Raw genomic sequence first — 27,901 nt, 5'->3', positions numbered from 1 at the left:
CTCAGAGATTTATCTCCTCACGATGCACTTAGATTTTCTAACATGACAAAATTCCCTGAGCTCTGCCTGCTGCTGAGCTAGTGGGGTGCAGCAGAGGGAGTTCCCTGCAGCCTGGAGCACGTGCAGGGCTCCTCTGTGTGAGTGTGACCGGGAGCCTTGGGCTCTATGGGCTGCCCCAGAGCTTGGCCTCGGGCCGGGAGCTCCCGAGTAAATCCCTGCCCAGGTGTGCTACCAGATCCTGTCTCTGCAGGCAGCTGCTGTGGGTGCAGCTGCCCTCTCTGAAGTGCTCTGGGGCTGCTGCTTTGAAAAGTCTGCCTTTGCTGCATGTCAGACTGTGTCCCTCAGGATACAGAGCTTTGAGTGCTGCTAAGATTTGGGTCACTGAGGAGTGTTGTGAACAGCATCGCAGCAAAACAACCTGCTTTGTTACAAGCTGTACCCTCAGCGAGACCTGGGAACGTTCTTTCAAGGATGGATGTACCTTTCCATTTCATTTCATGTTTTCTAAACCACCTCTGCTGCTTGTTAAATCAGCTTGCCGTGTGTCTGGGTGCGCTGGGTTTATTGCTGCACGGTTTCGAGGTCGCTGGTGCTTTGGCATTTCCAGTTGCCCATCCCTGGGCAGCTCGGTGTGCTCGTGCAGCAGCGTGCTCAGGGAGATTGCTGATGGCTTTCAGATGGAGTGGATGTTGCAGCAAATGTGCCAATGCGAGAGGAATGATGTGTGGGAGAGAACAAGAGACTGTGCTTATGAGAGGGCTGCTCCGTGACAAGGAATTTTTTTGTTGCAGGGCAGAAAATGAATCGAAGGAAAATGAGAATATTGACTGAGTTGTTTAAATTAATGCTGATGGGTAACAATCCTTTCCTTCCAGCTTTTTCCTTGGGTGACGTCTTCTTTATACGAATGCCACTGTTGATGTTACATAATCTGATTTCCTGGTTTGATTTTTATGGCATCATTATTCACAGAAAATCCACTTTTTCTGGAAAATCCCTTCCTTCCCCAGTTTATTGATGTATTTATGAGCTCAGTGGTGTGACATCTGACAACCTACTCTGTTTTCCTGTGCAACTTCCACACATTTCCCAATATGAACAATGCATGACTGAGAGCAGATAATGCAAAAATAAGGCAATGCCATTGGTGTTTTAACAACCAAAAGCACTGACTCTTTCTGAAAACTTAATTTGCTTTTCATGCAGGCTAAATTAACAACGGGAACGTTTGAAGGCATGTTGTTTCTTTGGTGCTTTGTTAATCCACATCCCCGCAGGACTTGCATCCTTGTACTTCCACCCCAGGAAATTAACAGTTTTGTTTGGGATCAAAGAGTAGTTGAGCTTCCTGGGCTCGTTTGTAGGATGAATACAGATGGAAATTTGTAAGATGTAGGTAGGGACCTACTTGCTAGGAATAGGGAGTGATGTGTTTTCTGGGTAAAATGGCAAAAAAAGCTTTTTGGGTCAACTTCAAGCTGTTGGCAACACTACAGAATTTTGGTTTACTCATTGACTTAGAGGAGAAGAGAAGAACCACTATATATATATATGTATGTGTGTATATATATATATATATATATATATTCAGTGTTGCAAGTTTGCTCTGAGTTTCAGCTCCTGTTGAGGAGTTCTTGAATGTGGAGTTTGGTACAAAAGTTGTGCCAATGTGCACTGTTTGCCTTTTTGAGAGGTGTGAGGTTTTATTTCAGCATGGTTTGCACAATGGGGCTGTTTTCAAGTCTTCCAACCTTTGCAGTAAAGCAAATTTTTGGTTTTCAGACAAAAATGCCTAAAGCTCTTTGAAAATCTATACTCAGAATCTGCAAAACTTAGTAAGTTCCAGCTTGGACTTGATAGTGAATCTCTGTTGGCAATTCTCTTAGGACAAGGGAGGACTAGCCAGGGAAACTTGTTATTCAGGCTGTGTGCAGCACACCAGTCCTTCTAGAGACAAAAATCAGACCTGTGCTGTTACACTTGCAAATAATGTTAAGGTTTGGCTTCCTGGAGAAGTGCCTCTCCTTCCAGCACCCTGCTGGCTCTGCAGTGACTTAGCAAATCGGTACATTTATATAATTTGATAGCTGGCTTCTTGCTGAGCTATATTGTACTCTGAAAATTCTGAGTCATATGCCTTGACATCCTAGCACTTTCCTTGGCAGCCTTAGAAATCATGCATTGGACATGGTACTGGGCCTGCAGCGCCGCTTTGTCCTTGAGACGCTGCCCTGGGAGTGACCGCCTTTGCCAGAAGCTGGCAAGGCAGGAATCACCCCAGCATGGAGATGCTCCTGTCTTTGGGGATCAGTGGACAGCCAGGGACAGTCCTGTCCTCATGAGACAGTCTTGGCACAGCTGGGGACAGTTTCTTCACCCTTCTGTGAGTTGCTGGAGCCTGAGACGTGGGGCACAGCAGTGGAGGCTGAGTTTCAGCTCTCTGGAGGGGCTGCAGAGCAGAGGTGAGATGAGGTGGTGGTGATGCTGTCCCTCTGGGAATCCTGCAGCATTTTGTTCTCACTGCTGGTAAGGGAAGCTCTGCAGGCCACAGCCCAAAGTTTTGAAGCTCTTGGTGGAGGTTGCACAGTTTGATCTCTGTAGGCTGAGCTTTCTGTTGCACGTGGAGTGTGAGTTGATTGCAGACCCCATCTTCTCTGAGGTATCACTGTTCCAGCTGCTTTAAAGTAGTCACACTCACTGTGCTGCTGGCAGGACTGGCTGAAGGCCTTCTGTCTCCCTGCTTAGCAAAAGGTGACTGTTTCTTGTCTCAGGAGTGGTGTACAGTGCCTTACTCTCTTCTGGTTCTAGATTCCAGAGACACAGCAGTACTGCACATGTACTGAATTCAGTGCTGCCGTTCAGATCAGGAGTATCCTGACAACTCCATCTTTGTGCTGCAGACATGTAAGGCAAACGAGGTCATTTTGAACCTGGAAACAGGGAAATAATCATTGCAATAAAGTGCTTTAGAGGATGTTTGTTGCAGACCAGGAGAACTGCATTGAGCTGTTGTACGAACCTGTGCTCCTGGAGCAGGCCTGCGAGGTGTGAGCTGGTGGTTGAAGCTTTAGGACTTGCTTTGTTATTTGCTTTGTAGCTTCTTCTCATCTTCCTTAATCTTAGCAAAGTGAGCTGTACCCCAAAACACTTGTTTGGGTGAGCCAGGGTAAGGGAAGGAGGAATTTCTTGTCTGTAAATGCGTTTCTCTGTCTTAGATCCACCAATCCGACGACCCCACTAACGTAGTCGGTCCCGGGCTGGGCAGGTGCCTGGGCTGCCTTGTCTCTAACAGCATTAGCAGTAATTGGGATTTCATTCAAGCAAGAATTAGATACACCAAGCTGAAGATGATTGGCTGCTCTCTTTTAACAGACAAGTCTGAGAAGGAAAACCCATTCGAATCCCCTTTCATTCTGGATTGGTGGATCTGAAGCCCAGAAACAAAGTTTCAGGTAAGAAGTCACCCTGTACTATATCTTGCTGCTTCTGCTTAGATGAGTTTGTCCGCACATTCAGTCCCTCGCTTTAACTGCTTCGTGTCCCCTGAGTGTTAGGGCACAGGGAATCAGCTGCTGAGCTTACAGCCAGACAGGGCATGGCCAGGAGGTACAGGAGCAGTACTGCAGGGAATTGCCAGTCTGCTGTGGAGCACAGGCCTGGGAGCACGAGGTGAACTTGTGTGTGTGCAGGAGCCGTTGGCTGCCGCATCCTGCTTCTGGAATGAGAGAGCAGCCTCGCCAGTGACTGCCTTGGGCTCCCCGTGGAGTTCAGGGAGTCCCAGCTCTGAGTTCTGTCCCTGTCCTCAGAGCCCTGTCTTCTGTCCATCAGAACTGGAGAGAACTCTGGTTCTTCCTTGGACAGTTTCCTTTAGCTTTTCGTGCTGAAATGCCATTTGAAATTCTGTTGTGGGCAGCACTTGGAGTCAGTGTCCTGAACCCTTCCTGAGATAGCAGTGTGAAGGGCTGGCCCCAGCTGTTTTGGGGCAGGGGTAGGGCAGGGGTGGCAGGAGGAACCTCACAGTGGGTTTATTTCAGTGAGGGAGAGCAATTGTACCTGCAGCCACATTGCTCTGAGATTTGGGATGCCTACAAAAGGCAACAACAGGTTCTCTTGGAGATGGGTTTGGAAGGTGTCTGTGTGCCTCAGGAAGGCAAGCTGGGTCCCTGGCTGGCAGGAAAATAAAGTTATGTGAGTTCAATATCATATCTGGTGTGAATGGGGGAGCTGCACCTCCCAGTGCCCAGCTTTACTTTAAATTGGTGCTTTGATGGACTTGGCAGCTTATTTGCAAAGTCATATGAAACAATGTGCCTGGATTCCTGTGGACAGTAACAGCAGTAAGGCTCGGCCTTGTGTGTTCTCCTTTGTAGGCAGTTATTGCAGTGAGTGCTGAGGCCTCGGTATTTAACCTCTTGTAGCAGAAACTCCTGTGGGTGCTCTTGATCTCATGCATGGTTTTAGTTCTGCGTTTGTTTTGCTGGTGTGGTATTTTGTGCCAAAATTATATTTGAATTTAATTGATAAGTACGTTTGTAATGAATTACTTGTGCAAACGGTGCTGTTGTTTCCTGGTTTGATTTTTCAAGTAGTTGAATTGTATTTGGTTAGGGTGGAGAAGTCTGTTTTAGTGTGACTCTTTAAACCAGAGGGAGAATCTAAGGGAAATACTTACACTAACCTTAAACTGACACACTTCTTGCATTCTCATCTAGTATCAAATTGAATTTGTTCTACACACCCATCAGACTCACTTTGGAGTTAAAACTGTAAAATAACATCTTCCTGTAGAATATTTGCTGTTCAGGGAGTGCCTTTTTCTAAAATGAGAGACCAGGGAGGCAGAAGTGAACTTGGCATCTTCAGTGATGAAACTGAAAAGAGGAAATAATTTAAAATACCCTGAGCAGGAAAAAAAAGAGGAAGCATAAATGAGTGCTCCTGCTGATCGAGATCCTTAATGTTATTTAATATTGCTTAACTCTGGAAACATCAGCCAGCCCTATGAAGGCAGCAGTAGAGCTGGGCAGGATGGAGGCTTTGCTCTTTCCTGTGTTTGAATGTTACATTCCAGAGAGTGTGGTATGGGGCAGCTCTCAGAGCTGTGTCAGTGTTCATGTGCAGCCCCTGCCTGGCAATCCTGGGCTTGTTCCTGGCAGCCCAGGCTCCACAGGTATCAGAACTTGTCGAGTGCTTCTACCCTGACTTGGCTGTTATGGGATTTATTGTTAGCTCTGTTAGGCCTCAGCCTCAAAAACCTAATGCAGAAAGGTCTGAGAGAGCTTTTAATGTGTTAGCCACACTTTTTGCTGTGTTTGACACCCTGCAAGTTTCTCCTGTGGGATTGGCAGTGCTCCTGTGTCAGTGTTCCTCAGTCAGGATTTGCCCTGAGCTGCTGGCTGTGTGCTGGAGATGTGTGTAAGCCCCTGTTCTGCTGCAGGAGAAAGTGTTTTGCTTTAGAAATGGCCTTTTTAGTGAAACATGGGGTGTTAGTGCAGAAAGGTGTATCACACAGCTGCGGGAGTTGGGTGTATGTACATGAGGGAAGCAAGGGCTAATCTAAATGCTGTGTATTTTGGAAAATTGAGATTATTTCAGTTAATGCTCAGAGCGACTTATGCAAACATTTTAGGATTTTCTTCCCAGTCCTTTGTAACTTCTTGAAATCGAGCAGCTGCATCTGAGTCTTATCCTGATGAATAAATTATAATGGAGTAAGATGGTTATTCTATTCAAAGATATAATTTAATCTTCTCTCCACTGAACCCATATTCCTTTTGTAGCATTGACTGTGTGTAGCAAACACACACTTTGATCTTCAGGAGCAGAGTGGGACAGCGTTATCCATCAGCTTCCTGTGAATTCAGTGTCCTATCTAGAGCATCACTGTGGTAATGAGGAGAATTTCTCTGACCAATTCTTTTCCCTTGTCTTGCTTTAAATTTCCCTATTCCTCACTTAGTGTTTTTCCCCAAATGCAAGAGCTTATGTGCCGATCTCGAATGGCTGTTGGAAGGTTGCCCCATTCAGCAGTTTTTATTGTGAATGGCAATGATTTGGCTAAATTGATTTTCCTAGTGGCACTGTGACTCAGCTGTCGGTTACCTATTTTTTTTAGAATGATCCGATAGCAGTAAAAGAATAATCAAAAAATTTTCACAAGTAAAAATGAGTTTTCCACTCTGTGGGTATTTATTTTTGACAAATTCACTTTTGCATTTGTAGCTCACGGAAGAGCAGAAACAAATGCAAGAGTAAATTACATCTAAACCATCTTTGTTGACCTGAGAGTCCAGCTGTGGCACGCACACGTGCACCTCCCTGCGGGAGGAGCGTGTTGTGAGGATGGTACTCCAGCAGCCCTCCGAATCCCCGCGGCCGGCGAGGCTGCGTTTGGCCGTGGGAAGGGCAGTGACGCGATGGCACCGGTTCCAGCAGGCTGGTGAGGGGCACGGGGAGCTCCCCGGGCACAGCCTGGCTGCGCAGGGCAGCGCTCCCAGCGCTCCTTTGGCCGGGCACTCGTGTCTGTGCCCCCGGAGACGTGCGGGGAGCGTCCCCTGGCAGCCGCGCCGTCCCCGCGGGAGCTCGTGGCGCTGCTCCCTGCATGTCCACACAGTGTTCACACAGACCCTTGGATGTTCTGCTTTCCCACCTGTGCGCACTCGGGACACTTTCCCAGGCCAGGGCTGCACCACTGCTCTGCTTGGCACTGTCTGAGTGAAGCCCTAACGGGAAAAGCACCAGGTAAGATCTGGAGGAAATCCCAGCCTGCAAACCGGGAGGGAGTTGGTGTTGGCTGCTGTTCCTGCCCAGTGTAAAATAATACTGAAGGCCTTGAAACAGTGGTACTGCTCATATTTTTCATGTCTTAGTGTGGTTTATGCTGATTTTTGAGGAGATCTGAGCTTGCCGTTAAGTTGGAGGTGGGAGCATAAAGCTTTCCCAGGCTGCCCTCAAATCCAAGCTGCTTTTCAGAGCGCTCCTTGGCCTGCATTAAACTGAGCCCACGGCCATGGAGAGGGGTTTCAGTAGCACCACTTACCCTTAAAATTATCAATATTGAATGTTGATGGAAAAAAAGAAATACCAATGGTGTCGGTCCACACCTAAATCAAAGAAAAACTAACCAGGAAATCACCAATGGTGAGTAGCATGTGAGTTTCTTATAGCTAAAAACCTGAAAAAAATTTACAGTGAAGGGAGGTTATTCAGTTGTACCTTTTTTGCATATTTTTGCCTTAAGACCAGGATTTCCCAAACTATAAACACACCAATAAATTTGGATTCCCTAAATTATCTTGTATAAATAAAATGAATGCAGTGCAAAAGTCCAAGGTCATAATTTGAGTATTTTATAAGACTTGCAGTATAAGTCTGGGTTATGTAAATGCTGTCATTCTTGATTATGACACTGCAATATTGCCATGCCTGGATTGCAAAGGTGTTCTGATTCCATCAGGGCACAGGCTATAGGCATTGCTTGAGCAACTTAATGGGCCAGGTTTTTTTAAGGGATACAAAAGTGTGTGGATTTCTGGGTGACAGTATCAGATGCACCGAAAGAAACGATTTCTGGGCATTTTACACTGCTTTAACCAGGCTGTGCTGTAACCTGGGAAAAGTCCAGAGTGAAGGAAAGCTTTGGATAGTTCAGGGCCCTAAAGGGTGTTTTTTATACCTCCATCCTAAAAGTTCCCAGCTACAAATTTGGTTTATTGGATGCACACTGCTGTGTGCTTTGCTGTTAATAAAAGAAGTTCTTAACACTTGAGTCCTGAAGACATTGAAGCATCTTCCCTTTTTTCTGAGGATTTTCAGGTTTCACTGGGAATGCAGCATTTTGTATAGGCTGCTTAAAATTTGAGATTTGAGATTTAAGATTGAAACGTAAAGCTTGAAATGTAATTCCTGGGGCTAGACCACCAAAGCAGTTCTTTGTGTATGGAATTAACATCAATCATCTAATAAAAAAATTACAGTACTAATCTTCACAAGCACAAAGCACTGAAGAGATCAGAATGAGGATTTCTGTGTCTGTTCCCTCCTTGCCCTGGAGCTCAGAGCCCCTCTCAGCTCTGCAAACAGAACCTGCAGGTGATCCACAGCCCTCAGAATGTGAGGCAGTTAGAGCTCTGCATTGCTAATTACCTTATTCCTTAAAATCTGAGTTTCACTTGGCCTTACCTTAACCTGTGCAGTTCTGTTCTCTGCATTCTCCTTTAATTCTGTGCCTGTCAGCCACGGGGACTTTCCCCTTCCCAGACTTTATTAATAGAGCTGCATCTCCTGGGCTCCTGGGAAGAAGGGCCAGTACAAAGTGAAGCCTTTGGAACATTGTTAAGTTTTTATTCATGATGGAGTCAAGCAGTAACATGTCAGGGAAGCACACAAATATTTGCACATTCCTGTTATGGTGTGAAGTGGGACACAACATTGAATTTGTAGCATTGTGCAATAGCAGTGCTGCAGCTGAGTGTCCAGGGAGTTTTCTAAACCCTTTCATGCAGGGTTTCATAATGCTGTGAAAGGTTTTTGTGTGGCTTGACCTTGGCATGGAAATGGCCTCGGTGTCTAATGCGTTTTGAATTAAATTTTAAAAAAATGTTCTCAAGTTACCCATTTTTCTCTTAAGCAGTTAAAATTCAATTTATTTAGCCAGAGTAGTTCGTAAACCCTGCCACATAATAACCTCTAAACCAGTGATTTTTAGCTTATAATTTGTGAACACCTACAGGTGCAAGTTCATTATGAACATTACACTCAGCTTTGTACACCTGATCTGAACATCTCAGGAGAGGACTTTGCTGTGTTTTTTATCAATGACTTTTATTAAGTCACATGACCAAAGTGACTTTTTTCTACCAGACCTGTATGTTTAAAAATGTTTTTGGGCTTTAATCAACACCTGCAGCAATACCCTGAATTTTACTGGTTCAGTGTTGCAGAACCTCCATGAAGATACTGTCTTAAATAAATAAAAAATAAATAGGAACAAAGAATGGAACAGATTGGAAAGGGAGTTCCTTGAATTATACACTCTTGTTTTGGAAAGCAGACCTTAAAAAGTGTCTCTTCAGTCAGTGTGTTTTAACAGTACATGCCATCTTTTTTGAAAATATGAAAACTTCTTTGGTTTTTTGGTTTCTTGTTGAAATTAAGGTAGTTTCCCTGTTGTCAGTGGTGGTTGACTGTCTTAGAAGTGTCCTGGGAACTAAATTTCCAGTGTTAGTGTGAGGATATGTCAGTTAAGTACCGCAAAGTAATTACAGATATACTGGAGTAATTTATATCTAAATCCCATTTCTCTAAACATTAAATGAAGTTTTAAAAACTTCCAGTAATTGAAAATTGTGGGTTTGTTTTGCTGTTAACGAAAGAATAATACAATAAAACATAAACATGAATATTTTTACCCCTGTCCGTAAGATACATGCTCCCACTCTTGCCATGCCGAGTGCGTAGCACAGCACATCCCTGTGGAATCAGCACCTTCCTGCTGGATAAGAGAGGGAATTTCAATGTGTTTTGGTGCTGCTAGGGCATTCTTGTGCTGCTTTTGCTGTAATTTCTCTCCTTAGCATGGAGATGAAAAGATGAGTCTTTTGTTTTATTCATAAGATATGAAACCAAAAAAAGAGTTTTTAACCCCTTCAGGTGCTGTGAGCTCTGTCCCCCTCCTCAATCCTAGCACAAACTGCTTCCCATGAGGCTTCACCTCCAGTTATTCCACTCTCAGCTTTGACCTGCATGGGGCTTTTCTTTTAAAGTTTTGGTGTTTGTTTTAACTAAATTGGAAGCCTGTGTGGAAAATAGTGAAAGCTCAGTCTGTGCCAAATATTGGAGCCGGGTTTGTGCACTGCTTGAAGAATTGAATCCTTTTCCCTAATTTTATCCAGTGCATGTACTACTCTGTCCTTAAAATGAACTGGGATATAATATTGGGGAGCTACAAAAGTTTTGGGGGGTCTTTCTGGATGAAATTTCTTCAGCTTCAGAAAAGAAATAAAAGGGATCTCCAGACTTTTCCTAACTTCTCGTGTTAGCACTGGGAAGTTCAGTAGCTAAGTTTGGGTGGCAAGATGAGTAGTAAATGTAACCAGGGGATAATTCAGCTTTAGGATATTTTCAACTATAATTCCAGCATTTCTCCCCAGTTCAATAGGATTCCTTGACTAAGCAGAACTTGGTCATGCAGTTTGAGCTTAATGAAGTTTGATTCCTGTCTAAAACATGCTCCCACTGTCAGGTTGTCTGTCCCAGTGCAGAATAAAGAACCACATTTTGAAAAACCTGAGACACTGTGGAGTGCCAAACCTTAATTCCCAAAGCTCCTCCAGGTGGGTTCTAAAGCCTTGCTGCCCCAGTGGCACCTCCTGTCCCCTGGGGGACTGTGCAGGGCAGGGCTGGGCAGGGATTTTGGCCAGGCTGGGTTTGTGGCTGAGGCTCTGCCCCAGCAGCTCTGCTGTGGGCAGCGGTGTGGGGGAACTGAAACTCTCCTGCTGCTTGGGAGTCAGTGAAAACCTTCAGCTGGGCACTAAAGCCATGAGGGTACAGAGGGGGAAAAGGAGCTCAGGCCAGAGGGGTGGCTTGTCCTGGACAGGCCAGCGGGGTGGCTTGTCCTTGATTGCTGCACAGGATCTTCAGTGGTTATTTTACCCTTGGCGCTAACTGTGATGAATGTAGAAATAACATCGATAAGTACCCACGTTAACATTCTAATGAGTTGCCTGCCTTGAGTGATTTGTTGTGGCATCTAACTGCTTCTTCTCTTCCTTCCTTTTTGTCACCCTGCAGTGTTCTGTGCCAAGGTCTTTGTGGCTAGGCTGCTCCAACCTGGTAGAGAGCATGTGCGCACTGAGATGCCTGCAGAGCATGCCCAGTGTCAGATGTCTCCAGGTGCCTTTCTTCTTTCTTGTTGTAAATGTTATGCTGTTGAACTTGTGTTAAACTCTCAGGACTCTGTTTAATCAAATTGTTAAGTCTGCTAAATGTTTTTTGTGCATCCTTTTCTGAAATCCTCTACTTAACTGCATTGTAGGAGTGACTCTTTAAGGGCTTTCTGTGCGGTAGGGCTGGGGGGATGAGCTGTTGTGTTTTATTGCCTGTTTACTGAAGTTGTGATATCAGTAGCATAGTTCTGCATGTTGCCTGCTACGTTTTGCTTTCTTGTTTAACTTAAAAATAACATATTGAGCTTTGCCATTTCTCTTAAATTGTAATGAACTGACCAGCCTGTGATATTTGTGTGATTTAATTTAGAAAGGATAAGCTTTTATTTGCTCCTAAGCGTGATTCTGGGTTTAGCTTTACCTTAGTCTTTGCACATGTTTGAATGCAGAATAGTGAGCATGGAGCCCTGGGGTCTTTGGGTTGCCCTGTTAACTCAGTTTTTTAACTTTAAAGAAGGGAAGAACGAGGGATGGGGGGGTGGGGGGCTGTTGGTCTGCATAGAAAACTACTAAATCCCAAGTTCTCTGTTGTTTTTCTTCTAGTAAGCTGTTGGAGCTGAGCCTGCATAATTTATAGATGGGGAATTGCTGCTTCATTGGTTTGTGAGGGATTGAAAATGATGAAAAGGGAGCTTTTGGGACCAGTTAACAATTTTGAATTCCCAGGGTATTTACCTTGGAAAGAAAATGCTGAATATGTGTAGCAACTGTGTGGCACTTCCCAAAGTGTTTCTCAATGTAACATTTTTTAGCAGAACACAAGGATTATTTAACATTGGTCTGTTTGGTAACTTTCAGTGGTTTGCTCTTTCATGTGTATAAAATGGGTACTTAAAAGAAATTGCTTTTTTTGTGAATGAAAATGAACAATTGAGTTGTGTGTGTCACTCCATTTGAGGTCAGCCACTGGAGAACATCAGTGTCTTACCTTAGAGAGTAATCAGTTATTTCAAAACCTCTCCTCTCACCTGCAAAATGTGGCCACTTGAAATTCAGCAAATCTGAATTTCAGAACCAGAAATTCCTTTGAAATTTTTGTTAAAATACAAATCTGTTTTTCCACTTGAACACTTTATATTTCCAACATTGAAACAATATTCAAAGAAAGGACAAAAACTCATGTCCAAGACAAACTCATAGATGGATAATTCAGTTTTATAGAAATGAACAGTTTTATGGCTAAATAATGCTTATAGAAGAATGCCTAAGTCATGCCAGGGCAGAATCCCAGAGGTTTGGTGTCTGTCTTGGCAATACTTGGCAGCTACTTGTGATTTCGACATGGTGGGATTGTTGGGGTATCTGCAGGGCCAGTGGTTGGACTTTGGTGATCCTTGTGGGTCCCTTCTAGCTGAGGATATTCCATGGTTTGGTGAAATATTGTGCCAAAATAAAGGCTCTTTTCTTTTTATTAAGGTTGGATTGTTTTTGTAGAGCTGCAACAGAAGAGGCTTTGAGACTTTTGGAAGTGTCTGTGAAGGATTATTTTTAAAAAAAGTTCTCTTTTTGGGTGTGTGACTCAGTGATGCCTGAAGGGGAACTTGGAAGCAAAAGTGGCACCAGCTGCTTTCCCCATTTATTATTTTTGGCACTGTGACTTGCCCTTCATTGTTTGCTGAACTCTAAGCCCACATAGAAATCAGGTGGGGCACAGATAGCAGGAGCTCTTGGTTCAGTAGCACACATTCACTTAGGGTGAAATGATTAATAGAAAGTGCTGGAAGGGAAGTCCAGAAGCTCCTGGGTGGTTGACAGATGTGATCTGGGGCTGTGTCTGTTGTGTGTGGTGTGTGTAGAGGAACCAGTGGACAGGCCAGAAAGGGGGAAGAGCAGCCTTCACTCTGGAGCCTTGGAGAACCTCTCCAGGTTCAGTGCTGGGGCTTTTTCAAACCTCTGGGCTTCAGCAGTCACCTGCCATCCACCTAAAGGAGGAAAGCAGGGATTGTTAACAATGATGTTAGCAATCATCAAACCCTAACAAGGCTGTTTAAAATCAAGCTGTAGCATTTCAGCAAATCCACTCTGCCCATGGATTGGGGGAGGTGTTCCTCTCAGTCTGGGTGTGTATTCTGTGCTTCTCCTCATCCAGTAAAATACTTCCATAGTGCCTGCAGTTTACTGGAGAAATATTTGCTTTCTGCATTCTGTGAGCTGTTAGTGAATGCAGAAGAGAAGCAGGTAATTTATTAAAAAATATTTATTCCTCTTTGTGGTACTTGAGGTTTGCTCTCATCTAATCTGGCTTTTGGTTTAATTGATATTATTAGGAAATAAAGTCTCTGACATGTAACACTTATTTCTGTTGCATGGAGAAGTACCTATTAAATGCCAGTTCATAATACTTGAAACTGCTACAAGGCCTTAGTTTTAACTGCTTAGTTACCTCTAATGATGTTTTTGTACATGAACACGCAGGTATCCAATAGCTCCTGTTTTCATTTGCTTTGATATGGATTTCTCTGCAAGATTAAAACCAAAACTCTTGTTTAGGTGTTTAGAGAAACTGGTTCTGTTGGCAGGTGTGTGATGCAACCCTGTGGAGACAGCACCTTCCATGGCTTCATCCTTGGAGCATGGCAGGGTTTGGAGTGGGTTTTGTGGTGCTGGTTTGGGAAATGGCTCCAGCAGGGCTGCCAGACAGAGACAGGCAGGGTTTTGGGCTCTGTGAGTAAACATCTCCAGTGTGAAGTGAGCACTGCTCATTAAGCAGCAGAAGATCAGAGCCCAGGCATCACTTTGAATTATTGCATAATGTAGGAGGTGATGAAATAAGTCTTGGGAAATGAATTATTAGAGAGATATAATGAAATTAATCCAGTAACCAAATACTGCCCCACCAAGTTTCTTCCCTGTCTTCAGTTACACTTTTCTTCCACTCTTCCACTTCTGTTTTTTAAAAAAATAATTTTATCTGTCTTCTGAAACTCCATTTAGGTTTTGTCATGCTTATTTACACCCTTCCAACATCTTTGGGGTTCTTAGAAAAGGTTCTTTCCTACACTTTTCTATCTGTTCTTGAAGTTTTCAGCTTAATGGCACATAGTGCCCTGCTCCTCTTTCCCTGTGTGTTCCCACATGGGCTGCGTGGCCTGGAAGCTTTAGCAGAGTTCATTCACTGCAGGAACAAGAAACATCTCCCTTCCTGAGCTGCCAGTGGGAGATGTCAGCTTGTTTCTCCACAGGCCAGATCTTAACCTTCCTGCAGTGGCTTTCTCAGACTTGAGTCCTCCCTGGCTCCTCCCAGTTCTCCGGAGTGCAGGGACAGCACCCCTGGCTTTCCTGGCCTTGGCTTCTGCCCAGAGGGATGTTCAGCTCCACAGGTGCTCCTGGGTCTGCATTTTCCCTTTCCTGGAGCCCCTGTCCCTGGAGGTGGCACTCAGTGCTCTGGGCTGGGTATCTAACAAAAATTTCCCTTCTTGCAGTTTAAACACAGAAGTTTCCAGAAGGAAGTTTATCTTTCTGTTTACTGATGTCACAATTTAGCATTAACTTGCTCAAGCTTATGTTTGTTTTTCTTTACTAATTTTGAGCTTCTGTTGATGTTTCTATTCTGATACCAGAGGGAAGCACAACAACAGAAAGTGTGGTTGGAAAAACTGGTTGAAAGCTAAGAATTGAACATGAAAACTTTTTCATCCTCTTTTCCCAGTACAAATTCAGGCACAGACATGATGCAGTTTTCATAAAACCACAGTGAGTGCCGGAGATGGGCTTTGCTCAAACTTTCTCCTCCAGAGCATGAAATCACAAATGGGAAATGATGAGTGGCCTGTCGCTCTGGAGCCTGCATCCCTTTGGAAATGTTATTCTCTGCAGCTGTTGAAATGAGTTGTCATAACCAGACAACTGCTTTGCTGCTTCTGCTAGGTCTGAAGTAATTTACAAATACCTCTGACATGTTTTCTGGTATTTTGCCTCAAAACTGTGGAACTGTTACCATTTCGTTTTGGAAACAGTCCAACAGATCCATTAAAAAGAAATACATATTTGATTCATTTTCTTTAAAGGAACAGAATGTTCTCTCCAATATCTGAAATATTTGTGCTTGTTCCCTGTGTTCAAACACAGAGACACAGAGCTTTCAAACCAAGGCCAGCAGTGTAGAAGCAATTAAAGCTACCCATGGTGGGTCTGGAGGCAGTGTGTGCAGGGGGATGGCCTGGATTCCCCAGTCCCTAAATCCGAGGTAAAAATGGCCAGTTTTCCCTCTGGTAATCAGTGGTGCTTTCCAGCATTGTTCCTTCTGGCTGGAGTCTCCTCTCAGTGAAAAGTAACACCAGCTTGGGGTTTGTTTTCAGCAGTTTCTTGTAATAACTTTTTTTTTAGTTCTCAGTGTGGGTGTTAGAGATTTTGAGGCCTGATCCGACAGCTCAGTTTGGTGGCAGTTGCACATACTGCAGGTATTTTGCAAATGTTATATTTGCAAATCCATTGCATTGTATTCCCCTGGTGCTTTGGTGCTTGGCCGTCCTGGTTGTCTCCACTGTATCCCAGCCTGTTTCCTTTGGAGTGCCTGAATTGGGATGAGCACTCCGGATGCAGTCTGGGCACCTCTTCCAGTCACAGCAGCTTCTTGTGGTGTGGCCAGCCATGGCTTGGTGCTGGATCCAGACACCAGGAGGATGGAGAAATGTGAAATGCAGGGATTACTTTTTCCAAGCATGATTTTTCATCCAAAGGGAAGGATTTTGGTGAGCACTTCTATGGTGTCCTTCGTGTATCTGAGTGCTTTGGGCTTTATGACTTCAGTTTTCAACTGAGCCTGTTCATTCCTAGGGGCAGGAAGGGACCTTCTCTGTCTTGGGACAGTTCCCAGGGTTTGTTTGGAAGTGGAAGTGATTGTGAGTAAATTCCAGGACTGAGCTCTGAGCCAGAGCTCTGCTCTTTGCTTTCCCCAGCTGAGGAGCAGAAATGTGTCCCTGATGTGTGAGAAGCAGCAAAATGGAGTAAATATCTGTGGATTTTGGTTCCTGATTTGCCTGGGACATGACGTGCATCTATCACTTGGAGCTAGCTGTGGCTCCTGCTGAGGATTCCAGCTGTATTCCCTGTGCTCAGCAGAGGCAGGGAGCAGCCTGTGAAACCATGTGGCAGGTTGGGGTCACCTGTGGTGGCCTCCCTTGGCTGGCACCATTTGGGTGTTGCCAAGCACTGACCTTTCTGCTCATGGGGAAGGAGTTTTGCTGCTACAACCAACCTGATACACACGAGTGCTTTTTTTGGACTTCGTTGTTTTCAGTGGTTTTTGGAGAGCACTAAAGGTCATACACTTCGTCCCCAGGCTGCCAAGTGGGCTTGAACAGAAGAGTGACCCCTTTCAGGAGCCTGCTCCTCTTGGTGGACAGTTCTCTCATTGTGGTCTTCTCTCCAGAAGTTATTGGTATTTAGGAGCCAGTAATTGACTTAATCACTGGTCTTTGTGAGCCAGATGAGGCAGAATGGTGATGTGAGTCCCTCTGGGATACATCACTAAGCTGCTGCTGCAGGAAGGGCTCTGAATACAGCAAAAGTCATGGGATCTTAGATATCCATTCCTTTCTCCTTTGGGCCTTAGCTGCTCGCTGGCCTGCCTTTTGTTAGTGTTCCTCTCCTGTTCTGTTCAGAGATCCCAATCTGTCCACCCTGGGCAGGAGATGTCCCTGTGGAGGCAGGTTCTCCATGCTGAATTCATGGATCACCACAGGGCACTGGACAAATCGGCAAATCCGGTGCCTGTTGCTGAGAGCTGCAGCAGTGAGTGCAGTGTCAGACATTAATCATGTCCCTCAGAAAGCACAGCACAGTCCCACGAAGCCTGAGAGGTTTCACAAGTGGTGGGCAGGAGCTGTCATTGCTGAGGGCTTTTTGGAAGCCTCCGCAGAAGGGATGCTGTTAGCCACGGCCTCGTGTTGATGCTTTCTCAGCCTCCTGTGGAAGAGAGGATTTTTTCTCTCTCTGATCCTGTTACGGTGGAAAGAAATGTGTTAGGAAACGTGTCTTGCTCCCTGCCTGCCTTCTGGCAGTGCCATGCTCGTGCTGGGAGGGATGAAGGAGGGAAATCTGCCTGAGGAGAGCAGGAGATACAAGGCAGTCTGTTCTGGGTGTGTGTCAGTCCTCTTCCTTGCAGGTGTTGTCTCTTTCTCACAGAGGAATTTTTTAGGAAACAGAAATACATAACCAAATATTTCCCACCAAGGTTGAAACTATATTTGTGCAGTGTCTTTGCACTGCAGACTCCTCCTCAGACCCCCCTGGCAGGAGGGTAGGTCCCTTGCTCAGGGGAGTTGAGCAGCTGTGTGGGTACCAGGGTTGATGATTTTGCTGATATTCATGGTGCCACTCTGAGTCACCATCAAAGGGACACTTTTCCTTGCCAGGACAGACTTCTGGGTGCTTAGCAGGCTGCCCCTTCCCAGCCTTCCCTGAGCCTCCAAGATCTGCATCTGATGAGTTGTTTTGTGGGCCTTCAAGATTGACATACAAGAGTCTGCACATTGGTGGTTGGTTTATGGTGATCCTTTGGAATGGTGGGAGAATCCAAATACATCAAGGGAGGCCTCAGTCAGGAGTACTCCAGACACAGCAGGGGATTGAGCAAATTGTACCAATCCCCCTCTGGCAGGGCTGGAGGAAGTGCTACAGCAGAGAAAGAAGGAACTATAAATTGAGCTTTTTACTCCTCTGTGAAATATTTCTGTGGCAAAATAGTCCTGTTTGCAAAGCCCCACTGTGGAAAGGCTTGGCTTTGTGGTGCAGGATGGTCTCCCACTGCTCCCAAGTGGATTTGGGATTCCTGAGAAGTTTGAGATGATGTTGTTGCCCTCAAGGACCAATGCTATAACTGATTTGTGTGGTCCTGCAGTATCTGTGAAGTTCTATTTCAGCCTTGCTGACTCCAGAGTTACTCTTCCCAAAGCCCCTTCAGATGGTGGGTCAGGTCCCAGGCAGCAGAGCTGTGACTCTCTGGGGCTGGCCCTGGGTTCAGAAGTCAGGGCCAGCAGCTTTTCTTCCTTGGTGCCACCCCCATGGGGAGGGGACACTGCTGGCACTGCCATGGGCACAGCACTGGGGCTGCAGTGCACGGGGTCTCAGCTGGTCCTGCCTTGCTTTGCCCTGTGCCACAGCTCTGCCACCTTCCTCTCACACCTTGTGTGAGCTGTGCTGTGACATCAGGATGGAAAATAATCTGAGATGTGGGGCAAGTGTTCCTGCTGTTCTCAAATCCTGTTCTGTAGAGTCTTACAGTGAGGTGCTTTTGTATTCATCAGCTGGATCTTGAAGTTGTAGAGGGAAGTGGGGCTGACCTTCCAGGTTAGGAACATTTTCCATCCATTATATAAATCATGTGAAATCTAAGTTATGCAATTGCATATGCCTTTGAATAGCCAGATAAAATCAGCACTCTGGTGCAGAGTGTCTGCCTAACCCCAGGCAAGGCTGGGTGGATATTCCAAAAAAATTATTTGAGTATTTTTTTACATCTTGTATTACTGAAGGTATTTTCCTTTAGCTGCAGTTAGGCTGCAGCTCTCTTGGAGATAAGATTTTCTCCGGGTTCTGGGCTGCTTGGATATCAGCAGTTCCAAACCCATACTGAACTTGTGCATAAACAAAAGCTTGTGTTTCAGACAATTAGTGAGTGATTAGAATTTCCTGAGGAGTTGTGAAGATTGATACACTTTCATGAGCTGCCAAGTCTGGAAAACAGTGCCATACATCTCCAGAGGAAACAAGTGAACTTCAAACGGGACAGGATTCTTCCTTGGAGTGGCTCACTGGTTCTAGGCTGCAGTTTTACTGAATTTTGATTGTGGTGGCTGCTTTTTCTGTATTTCTTTTGTGTGCAAATACCTTCTGTTTTGCAAAAGATGAATAATCGAGGGTTACTGCAGGTTTAGTATTTCAGACTGTTCAGTGGTTTTGAGTAGCCTTTGTGTAGCTTTTACTGTAAAAGTTTGTATAGAAGCCTGTTCAAAACCTGCTTAAAGTTTTGCAGTGTCTGAGGCTCTTGAGTGTCCCGTCCCTCTCTCAGCTCTTCCAGCCTCTCATGCTGAGGGTTGTGCTTTGGGCTGGCAATTTGAGATAACTCCCTTTGGTTTAATGTGGAAACAGCAGGAGAGATCTGAACCTAAATTCCCTCTGGGAAACCAGGAATAACCTTTGAAGTATTTTAACTTTGCACCAGGCAGCCAAGTTGCAAATGTGTAGTTAATCTTAACAGAGGCTAATTTATTTTTGATGAATTTGAACTGATCTAATTACTAGCTTAGCCTGAAATTTGCTTCCCAGATGTTACTTATCCTACCTTTAATCTGGAATACTGTTAACACTTATTAATTGTGGGGGCAGAATGCTGTCTTCTGCCTTGTTTACCCATGAATGTGGTGCATAGAAAAACCTTTTGGAGCTTTTGGAATTTGATTTTGCCTTGACCTGGCTGTGGGGGTGTCCCACAGCCCCTGGGATTTTGAAAAGGATGCTCCTTGGGAATGGCAGAGCTTGTAGGAGAGGATGGGGCAGGTTCTGGGCTGTGCAGCAGCAGTGCTGATGGAGCAGTTGGGTGTTGCAGGGATGCCTCAGCTGCCTCTGGAGTGGAATTCAGCTGCTGCTCTGTGCTCAACCCTCGGTCAGATGTGCTAATCTGAGCAGTCAGCACTGAAATGCAACTTTAAATAGTTTGTTTTCCTTTTACAAGTCCTGTAAATGATGAGATGAGTGGATCTGAAGAGATCTCTTTGCATCTGTTCTAAAAGGAAGAAAAGGGATGATCATCTCGACCCAGTATTTTCCCTTCAAGTTTTCCTTTTTGGATGCTTTTTTAATGCAGGAAATAAAAGCTAAAGGGGCTCTTTACTAGACATTGAGACAGCTTCTAAGGTAGTAAATATGACTTAATGTTTTCAGTATAACAAAAAATAAAACCATCCTGAAAGCCTGACATACCTAATCTTCCTGAGTGCCTAACAAAATCCAGTTATTTAGAATAGCTTTCAATACAGTTGTAGGTGCAGATGTTCTGAACAAGTGTGTAACGTGGTGTAGGCAAAGCTTTGAAAAGTTAGGCTCTGCTTTTCCTTCAGAACTTTCAGTGAGTTCACTGTGTAAATAACATAGTGTGAAGTTTGCCCTGAGTCTTAAAAGTACAGAGGAAAAACTCCTCTACTTTGGGATGAATTAAGATTAAAAGTGCAGATTCTACCTAAATGAATTTATGTGGAAAATAGATGAACCGTTAGTGCAACTGCTACTAGTAATTGTAGCTGAGAACTTGTGGTAACTTCTCATAACTTAAAAAAATCAGTTGAAAAAGCAAACCAGTACCTTGCTCCTGATATCTGTGTACCTTTCTACAGCCAGTTTGTCAGGCCCATCTTTCTGGTTTAAACATTTTGCTGTTAAAAGAGGTTATTCACAGGCAGTAAGGATTTTTCTTTTCAGGTATTTGGCCTCTAGAGTAGTGAAAGTTAATTGAGAGATGTTTTAGGCAAGTAACTGCAAGTGTTAGCAGTGATACCAGTTTGATGATCATCAAACATCAGTTTGATGATCAGCTTGATGCTTTGATACACAATTTGAGTATTGAGATTTTGCTGCTCTGGCAGGAGTGTGGATTGGGATTATTGCACACAGCAGTGTCTGCCAAGGAAGGCTGAGTGACTGGACAGTGAAAGGCACAAACTGAGACACCTGGAAAACAAACACCACTTGCAGGCAGAAGGTGGAATTAAAGCTCCTGTTGGGCTGGGCAGGGGTGGAAAAATGAATCCAGTTTTCATAGGGGTGAGCCTCAGGTGAGGCTTTGCTGGCTGCTCTTATTGCTCTTGCACAAGCTGGGAGAATATTACAATTATTATTGTTATTATTATTATTCTTGATAGAAAGTTTCCCCCTGGCAGCACAAGCTGAGCATGGGGGCACCTTAACGTAGCCCCAGCCCTGGCCTGAAGTGCCAGCTGCTTTTGCCATTTCTCCTGGTCCTGCATCAGTGGTGCTGTGTGTCTGAGGGGCAGTGCACAGAGTGGTTTTTCTGTGTGTTTGCTTTTCCATCCAGCTCAAGGGTTTGCAGGATTTGAGTTTTGCAGGCCTTGCTTTGGTGCTGGAGTGGTGCAGGGATGAGTCATCAAATTGCTACAATTACACAATTCCCTGCTCATTGTCCTTGTAAATACGAGGTGTTTTTATAGCATGGGTAAGGGCAGGTTTGGGTTACTGACTCTTTACTCCGAGCATTAAATGAGAGTTTAGGGTGTCTTTGAAGCAGTTCAGCAAGGAGGGTGTTGTTCATGTCATTCTGCAGTACCTGTTGAGGTAAGGCTGCCCTTAAGAACTGTCCAGTTACTGCACATTGAAAACCCAACAAAACCAAACCAAACCCCCACTGGATGTCTCCTGGGATTGCAGTAATTACGTTGTTTTTCTGGTGACACCAGCTTGCTGTGTGGAAATGGAGGCCTGCTGGAAAACAGCTCTGAACTTGGACACAAGTGCAATTGTTCTGTTTCTTATGACAACCTAAATTGAACTAGCAGTCAGTCAGTGAATGTTTTTGATGTAAATCTTTCTGAGAACATGTAATACGTTATTTGAGAAGCTGTAAAAGGCCCAGGATGATGTTGCTGTTGTTGGTTCTCCATCAGCTGTGGTCCTGTGTGGGGTAGGGACTGAATTCCTGCCCTGCCAGGCAGGCTCAGGCTGCTGCCTGGTAAAAGGATGTGCCATCAGCAAAGGCTCACTGCTGCAGCTGGAGTTCTTGCTTAGTGTTTCATGGAACTGGGTCAGAAAGGTAATCCTGAGCTGCTGAGCATCTTCATGTGTAATTTCAGTTTAAAAACAAGTTATGTGGTGTGACTCTGGGCACAGCTACACTGACCTGACTTCTGAGGGCCACCAGGGTGATCAGAGGGATTGGGCACTTCTCCCATGAGGAAAGGCTGAGGAAACTGGGATTGTTCAGCCTGGGGAAGAGAATGCTCCAAGGAGATGGAATTCTGGCCTTCCAGGAGCTGAAGGGAGAGCTGACAAGAAACATGGAGAGTGATTTTGTTAGTTCTGTGTGAAGGCAGACATACTGAATACTCAGAGATACACAGTTTTATGCATATATATATATATATATATATATGCACAAACACAATATCAGCAAGTTAATTTGTAATGAGTTTAAAGTGAGGACTGATACTCTTGAAACAAAGTTAAAAAAGTGGCACTAAGTGCCAATCATCAAAGTATTGGTGATTCAGCAGAGTGAACTGCTCAGTGACTGCTTGTAGTCTTTGGAACCTGCAGAAAAAAAACTGTTCGGGAACATTTAGGCGAGGAATGGTTTGAGATTTTCCTTCTCTGAGCAGAGGCAAGAGCAAGCAATTCTAGTTTTGGGGAATTTATTGCTCTGGCCAAAACCTGCCAAACAAACCCTTGTGAGGTGTCAAACTGGGGTATGGAGGAGCATTAGGTATCTTTTATAAACTTACCATCTATAACTTGTGGTCAAACTTTAGAGTTTGTAGCAGCTTGGAACACAAACTGGGGAACTGTGGTGCTGAATTCAGCATGTCTTCCTTTAAACTTTTTGGTGGTTAGTCAGAAGCCAAATAAAAATTGATGCCCTATTTTCAGTTATGAGGGTTTTTTTCTAATTTTGCCTTCAGCTGTTGGCTCTTGGTAGACTCTTTAAGTATTTTAAGTATATTTTTGTTTGAACTTCCAGCAATAGCTGCACTAAAATAAAACCTGGCAACTGGGAGAGCAGCGAGCTAGGTAAGAATTGAAGCATGTTCAGCCTGATTCGTGCAGATCCCCAGTGCTTACATAAATAGTTTAGTTTAAGCTGAAACAAGCAGTTACTAATACAGACATCAAATATAGACATGGCCATGGTCAGCAGAGAGAACCTTTATGTTTGGTGGGCAGCCAGCTGTCCCAGGGGGCCAGGGAGGCCAATGGAACCTGGGGACATCAGCATTTTTGCATTTGTTCACAGACAGATCTTGAGGAGGGTGAGAAGGAAGGGATTTGGTCCTTGCTGTGAGAGGGTCTGGTTCCCATCTTGTGCAGTCTAGGTGAGAGGTTCTCCAAATTAATTTCATATTTGTGCCAGAGGATATTTTTACTAAGAGCCTCTCCACAGTTAAAAGAGGAAAACCTCCTCTTATCTCTGATCAAGTATCAAGATGTCGTTAATAAACATTATTTAGCAGGTTCCTGGGTTAGCAAATGCTGCCCTTTTCTCCCAAGGAGAGGCTCACATCCCTGTGGAAATGTTCTGCAGCACTTGGCAGTTCCTGGCTCTGTTAAAAGCAGGAAGGCATGAGGGGCACGTGCCCATCACTTTGAGCTGGGGCAGATGGCTGCCCAGCTCCCTCCCTTCTGCTGGCTCCAGCTGTCCCAGAGGATGGCAGATTCCTCACTTTCCCTGGGAAATGTGTGCCAGAATCTCCAGCAGTCCCTGTGTGGCAGAGCTGGCTTCAGGAGGGGACTGAAGCTCCAGCTCGGTGTGCTCCACCTGCAGTTTTGACTCCGAGGTATCCATGTATGTATTAGCTATTTTGTGTTGGCTCTTCAGCTCCTTTGAAGTTAGATGTGGTTTGTTAAGGGGCATCAGAGCCTGTTTAGCTGAATTGTTTTAATTGGTGTTGCTTCCTTTGTAACTTTAACTGAAATTTCCTGGTGGTTTTTTCCAGAGAGTGGGAATCTTGGGGGACTGTTGAAGACTTAGCTGGGTCTTTAACTGAGATGAGAATTACTGGTGTAGTTTCAAGGGCAGTGGGACACAGAGGTTCTTACCTCCTTTCATTTTCCTTTCATTGAAGCTCAAACATAAGACTCTCTTCTTTTTTCCAAGGTAACACAGTTCTTGTCTTGTTTTGCCCATCCATCCTCTGTATCCTGTGAATCCTTTTTTTGTCAGGGCAAACTTGATCATGAGAGAAACTTAGCAGTGTTGTGAGCCTGGCTCAGTGCTGAAACTCGTGTGTCCTGCCCCAGTTCCCAGGATTTCCTGCTATCACTTCCATAATTGCTCTCCCGATACTGGAGCTCCAAGTGGGTTAAGAACAAAGCTGCCCTGGGCTGTTCCCCTGCCCAGGCAATTAGAGTGACTCAAGGCACTCCCAACTCCTGGAGCCTGCTGCAGACCCGGGCTGAGAGCAGCCTGCTGGAAATCGAGCAGCCAGGTTTGGTGGATTTCTGCTGGAAAAGTGCAGCTTTTCTTGCACCTGCTGAGCGAGGGGAGCATTGAAGTCTCACTCACCTGCAGGAAAATGTGGGATGCTTTTGCCCCTCACAGCCATGGAGCTGCTGTGCTTGAGACATCACTTGCTACCTGGGATCCAAGGATCTTAATTGACACTCTGATTTATGGAGTTTTAGAATACCTACGATTTCTTTGCCTTTGAGGATCATTTGTAGTTGTTTCTATTTCAGAAGCTGTTCATAATCTCCAAAGGGAATTAGTTCAGTGTAATTAGGCTTGTCAGAACCTCTTTCTCTCCAACTAACTTGTGAACCTGTTTTTGCCATGGTTTTCTGCACCCCACAGAAATCCCAGAAACTTGAGGTATTGTGGAGTAGAAAGACTAAAGAAAGCCTGAAGTTTCTTCGGGACTAAGCAAGGAATTCGGGATGCAAATCTCCAGGAAATGAGCGTTTAAACTTGCCGAGCTTGTGGAGCAATGTGTGAATTTTACTGCCATTTCTGGTTACAGTCAGTGGAAATAGGGGCTGGGGCTTTGCTCAGTGTAACTCGATTCAATTGGGTTTTAACAACTCTGAGGCAGCAACAAAACATCCCAGCTTGGACCCATTGTTATCTCTTGGCTGTCTGCTGCTCCCAGTAGGGATAGAGAGCACTTACTCCAGGCTGACTAATTAAGGAATGACAGCTGGTTGGAAATAATCATTCTACTTTTGCAAGAGCCGTGAGCAACTTCACAGGAATCTCTGGAAAAAACGAACCTATAAACAAGATGATTTGACAATATTTAGAAGCTGTGCTTGCAGTGTGAGAGGCTGCAAGGCTCCTGTGGGGTCGGAGTCACGCCTGGGGAATGTGTGCAAGGGCAGCTCAGCCTTGCTGGGGTCACTGGGATGAGATGTCAGAGCTTCCATCAGGCTTTGGAGCTGTTCAGCAGCAGAGCTGCAGGGAATTGGGCTGAATTCCGTGGTGATGCCACTTCAAAGGCACTTGGGAAACCGGCTGTGTGTGGAGGTGGGTGGGGTGAACGAGAGGGAAGAGCTGCACTCCGAGATGCCTATCGGTGTTCTTGCACAAGGGCTGGAGCCCAGGAGCCAGGACTGCTGACATGAGCTGTCAGGAATTCTGAAACCCTCCTTCTGCCAGTGCTGGGAATGGACAGGACACATCAGAGCTGTCTAATTGCTTCTTCCAGACAACAGGGCAGGATCCACCCATCATCTGGTCTCCATTATAGGCTTAAGTGCTGGAGAGAGAGATTGGAGGATCCCAAATTGAGATGTGTGTGATGGGGGAAATGACCCCAAAATGTTTTAAGCGTTTCAAGAGAGAAGAAAAGCAAGCTTCTTAAGAAAATATAATAGGGGAAAAAATTGTATTTGGGAGCAGAAATGGAAAGGATGAAGGATTTAAAAGCTCTAAAATACAGTAAGAAAGTGTGGAATGAGTCAGGATGGGAAAAGAGAACACAAGCTGTAGTAGTAGATGCCATTAAATTTATGCAGCTGCCAACTTCCTGGTGAAGTATCTGGATGGAGTGTTCATGTCAAGCCTAAAAATCAAGCTGTGTTATCTGCCCCCACAGCCATGGCTCAGATGGTGACAGGACATGGGAGTGCCTCGGGGCAGCACTGCAGTTTGGAGTGCCCATCCCTGGAGGTGGCACTGAGTGCTCTGGGCTGGGGACAAGGTGGGCATCGGACACAGCTGGGACTTGATGGTCCTTGAGGTCTTTTCCAGCCTTACTGATCCTCTGGTCCTGTGACACTCCAGGGCTCTGTCCTCTCCCCAAAGCCTGCTGCCCAATTCTTTCCCTGGGCATCAGTGGAGGCACAATGGAATTGAGAAGGGCACAGCACAGAGGGAAACTCTTCAATCTGCTGGTGTGGAATTCTGGTGATTTTGATGGCATTTGTGTCCCTGCACTCTTGTGTCACAGCGCTGCTGTGGTGTCGTTTTTTTGGCTGTTCCCAGAAATACATCATTTTCAGGAGGCAGTTCTTAGTCTCCATCCCTGGGAAAGCTGGCAAAGATCTCTGAGATATTTTCTGATAAAGGGAGAAATGCAATGGCAGAGTCCCATCATAGCCTGCTGAAGGAAGGTTGGGGGGATAAATGGATAAAATGTGGGATTTCTGCTGAATTTGCTGACCCAAGCCACCTGTTTGATGTTCTCAGTGTTCTTTGCTCACAGCTCCCAGGATCTATGGGTTTATTTAGCCTTCAGCTGCCAGAGGAGATGAGATGTTCCTTACTCGTTTAAGGACACGCTAATTGGATGCACTGTTAACAACATATAATCACTCTAATGAGTATTTTTACATATTCATATTGAAATAAAATGAAATCAAAGATACCCTGCATAGTTCCCTGGTGGCATGTGTGCTCTCCAGAATGGTGTAAGTGCTGTGGGCTGGCCAGGCCCCAGCCAGTGAGGGGTTGCTGTGTGTTCCCTTGCTCTGCTTTGCACCCCAGTGAGAGGGGCTGGCTGGGACTTGTGGATAACTGGGATGGCCCTGCAGAGGCTGTGGCTTCATAGACCATGGAAGGTGTGGCTGTTCTATGTCCAGAAACACTAAAATCCATGTTTTTGTAGAGTCACCCCAAACACCTCCTGCCTTTATCCCTTTCTGGATTCCCCTCCAACCACCTCCCTGAGCCTGTGCATGTCATTGTCATGTGTGTCATAACCAGGTAGTTGAGTCTGTCCATCTCTGTGGCCACAGTTATCCTGTCATCCAAAGTCCACGTGGCACATGTTTTCCGACACCTTCAGGGAGGACTCTGGGTAAGCTGGAGCCGAGGCAGCTGGCAGGGGAGGAAGGGTTGCTATATAGTGCTCATTCTCCAGGTTCTCTGGGTTTGTGCAGCACCTCCTTACAGAATAAAGAGGAGGGGATGAATGCTTTTGAGAGGAACTGTGTTTTGAGTGGGGGTGGATGTAGTTTTTAAGGAGTTATCCAATATCCAGGATGGCAGGAGTAAGGGAATGGTGTGACTTACTCCATTGTGTGTTTTACCTGAGCCCCTTGTTCCTGTGTCTGTTGAGACAGAAGGGAAGAAGGGTGAAATAAATACAGACAGTGCTTGAGGACACTCAGTTTGTCCTGCTAACCCTCTGCCAGTCTCCTGGGCATGGGCATGGGAAGCTGGAACTGCCTGGGAATGAGGGACTTGGGAGGACATGGAGGGTGTGCCATGGGAGCAGCTCATCAACAACAGGGACAGAAAGGAGGGAAAGATTTTGGGAGACAGAGGTGAGCTCAGAGAAGCATTTGCAACTGAAGGTTTATAGAAATCTTTCCATCTTTTGTTGGGGAAGGGAAGGGAGGGAAGCAGTAGTAAGGAGCAATTGTGTTGTGGGAAGAGCACTGCAATAAAGGCAGGGGTGCCTGCCAAGGGTTGTAGACCCAGCCTGGGCAGTGAATTGCAGAGATGTTCTGCAGAGAATGATCCCTATTCCTAGAGCTGGGAAAAAAGCATATTTTGTTGCATGTAAGTAGTGTATAGTGATATTTTTTTTTTTTTTTCCTAGCTGTATGCAATTTAACTTTGGCAGAAAGTGCTGGTTGAATACATTGACAGGTTTAATTGCTTTGGCTTGGGTAGGATGAAAGTGAATTTATTTCCCAGTGAGAAAAGCGTTGAAAGGCTGCATGAAAACCTGTCAAAGGAAATTGAAGCGGGGTTGGGGAGTTATCTTTACAGTAAATGGAATTGATAAACATGTCAGTTAAAAGGGGAATTTATTTATAATACTCAGGTTTTGTGGCCAGAAGTCTTT

General features: G+C 45.1%; 1 protein-coding gene across 3 annotated transcripts in view; it reads left to right on the top strand.

Moving 5' to 3' along the window:
* The first annotated feature begins 3,357 nt into the window (after positions 1-3,357).
* The window catches only part of FBXW11 (F-box and WD repeat domain containing 11), a 46,320-nt gene continuing 21,776 nt past the window's right edge, over positions 3,358-27,901 (top strand). The window contains exons 1-3 of one of the 3 annotated variants that reach the window (XM_015615622.2): positions 3,373-3,452; positions 5,781-5,888; positions 10,792-10,893. In XM_015615622.2, coding sequence (XP_015471108.1) covers positions 10,843-10,893 — 51 coding nt within the window. In that variant the 5' untranslated portion in view covers positions 3,373-3,452; positions 5,781-5,888; positions 10,792-10,842. Of the gene's footprint in view, positions 3,453-5,780; positions 5,889-10,791; positions 10,894-27,901 lie in introns of all 3 variants that reach the window. The other 2 variants (XM_015615623.3, XM_015615624.3) reach the window with 2 other exon arrangements.

Source organism: Parus major, unplaced genomic scaffold (genome assembly GCF_001522545.3).
Source record: "Parus major isolate Abel unplaced genomic scaffold, Parus_major1.1 Scaffold189, whole genome shotgun sequence".
NCBI classification, from domain to species: domain Eukaryota; kingdom Metazoa; phylum Chordata; class Aves; order Passeriformes; family Paridae; genus Parus; species Parus major.
The sequence above is the reverse complement of the archived record's forward strand: the minus strand, read 5'-3'. Positions and strand labels throughout refer to the sequence as shown.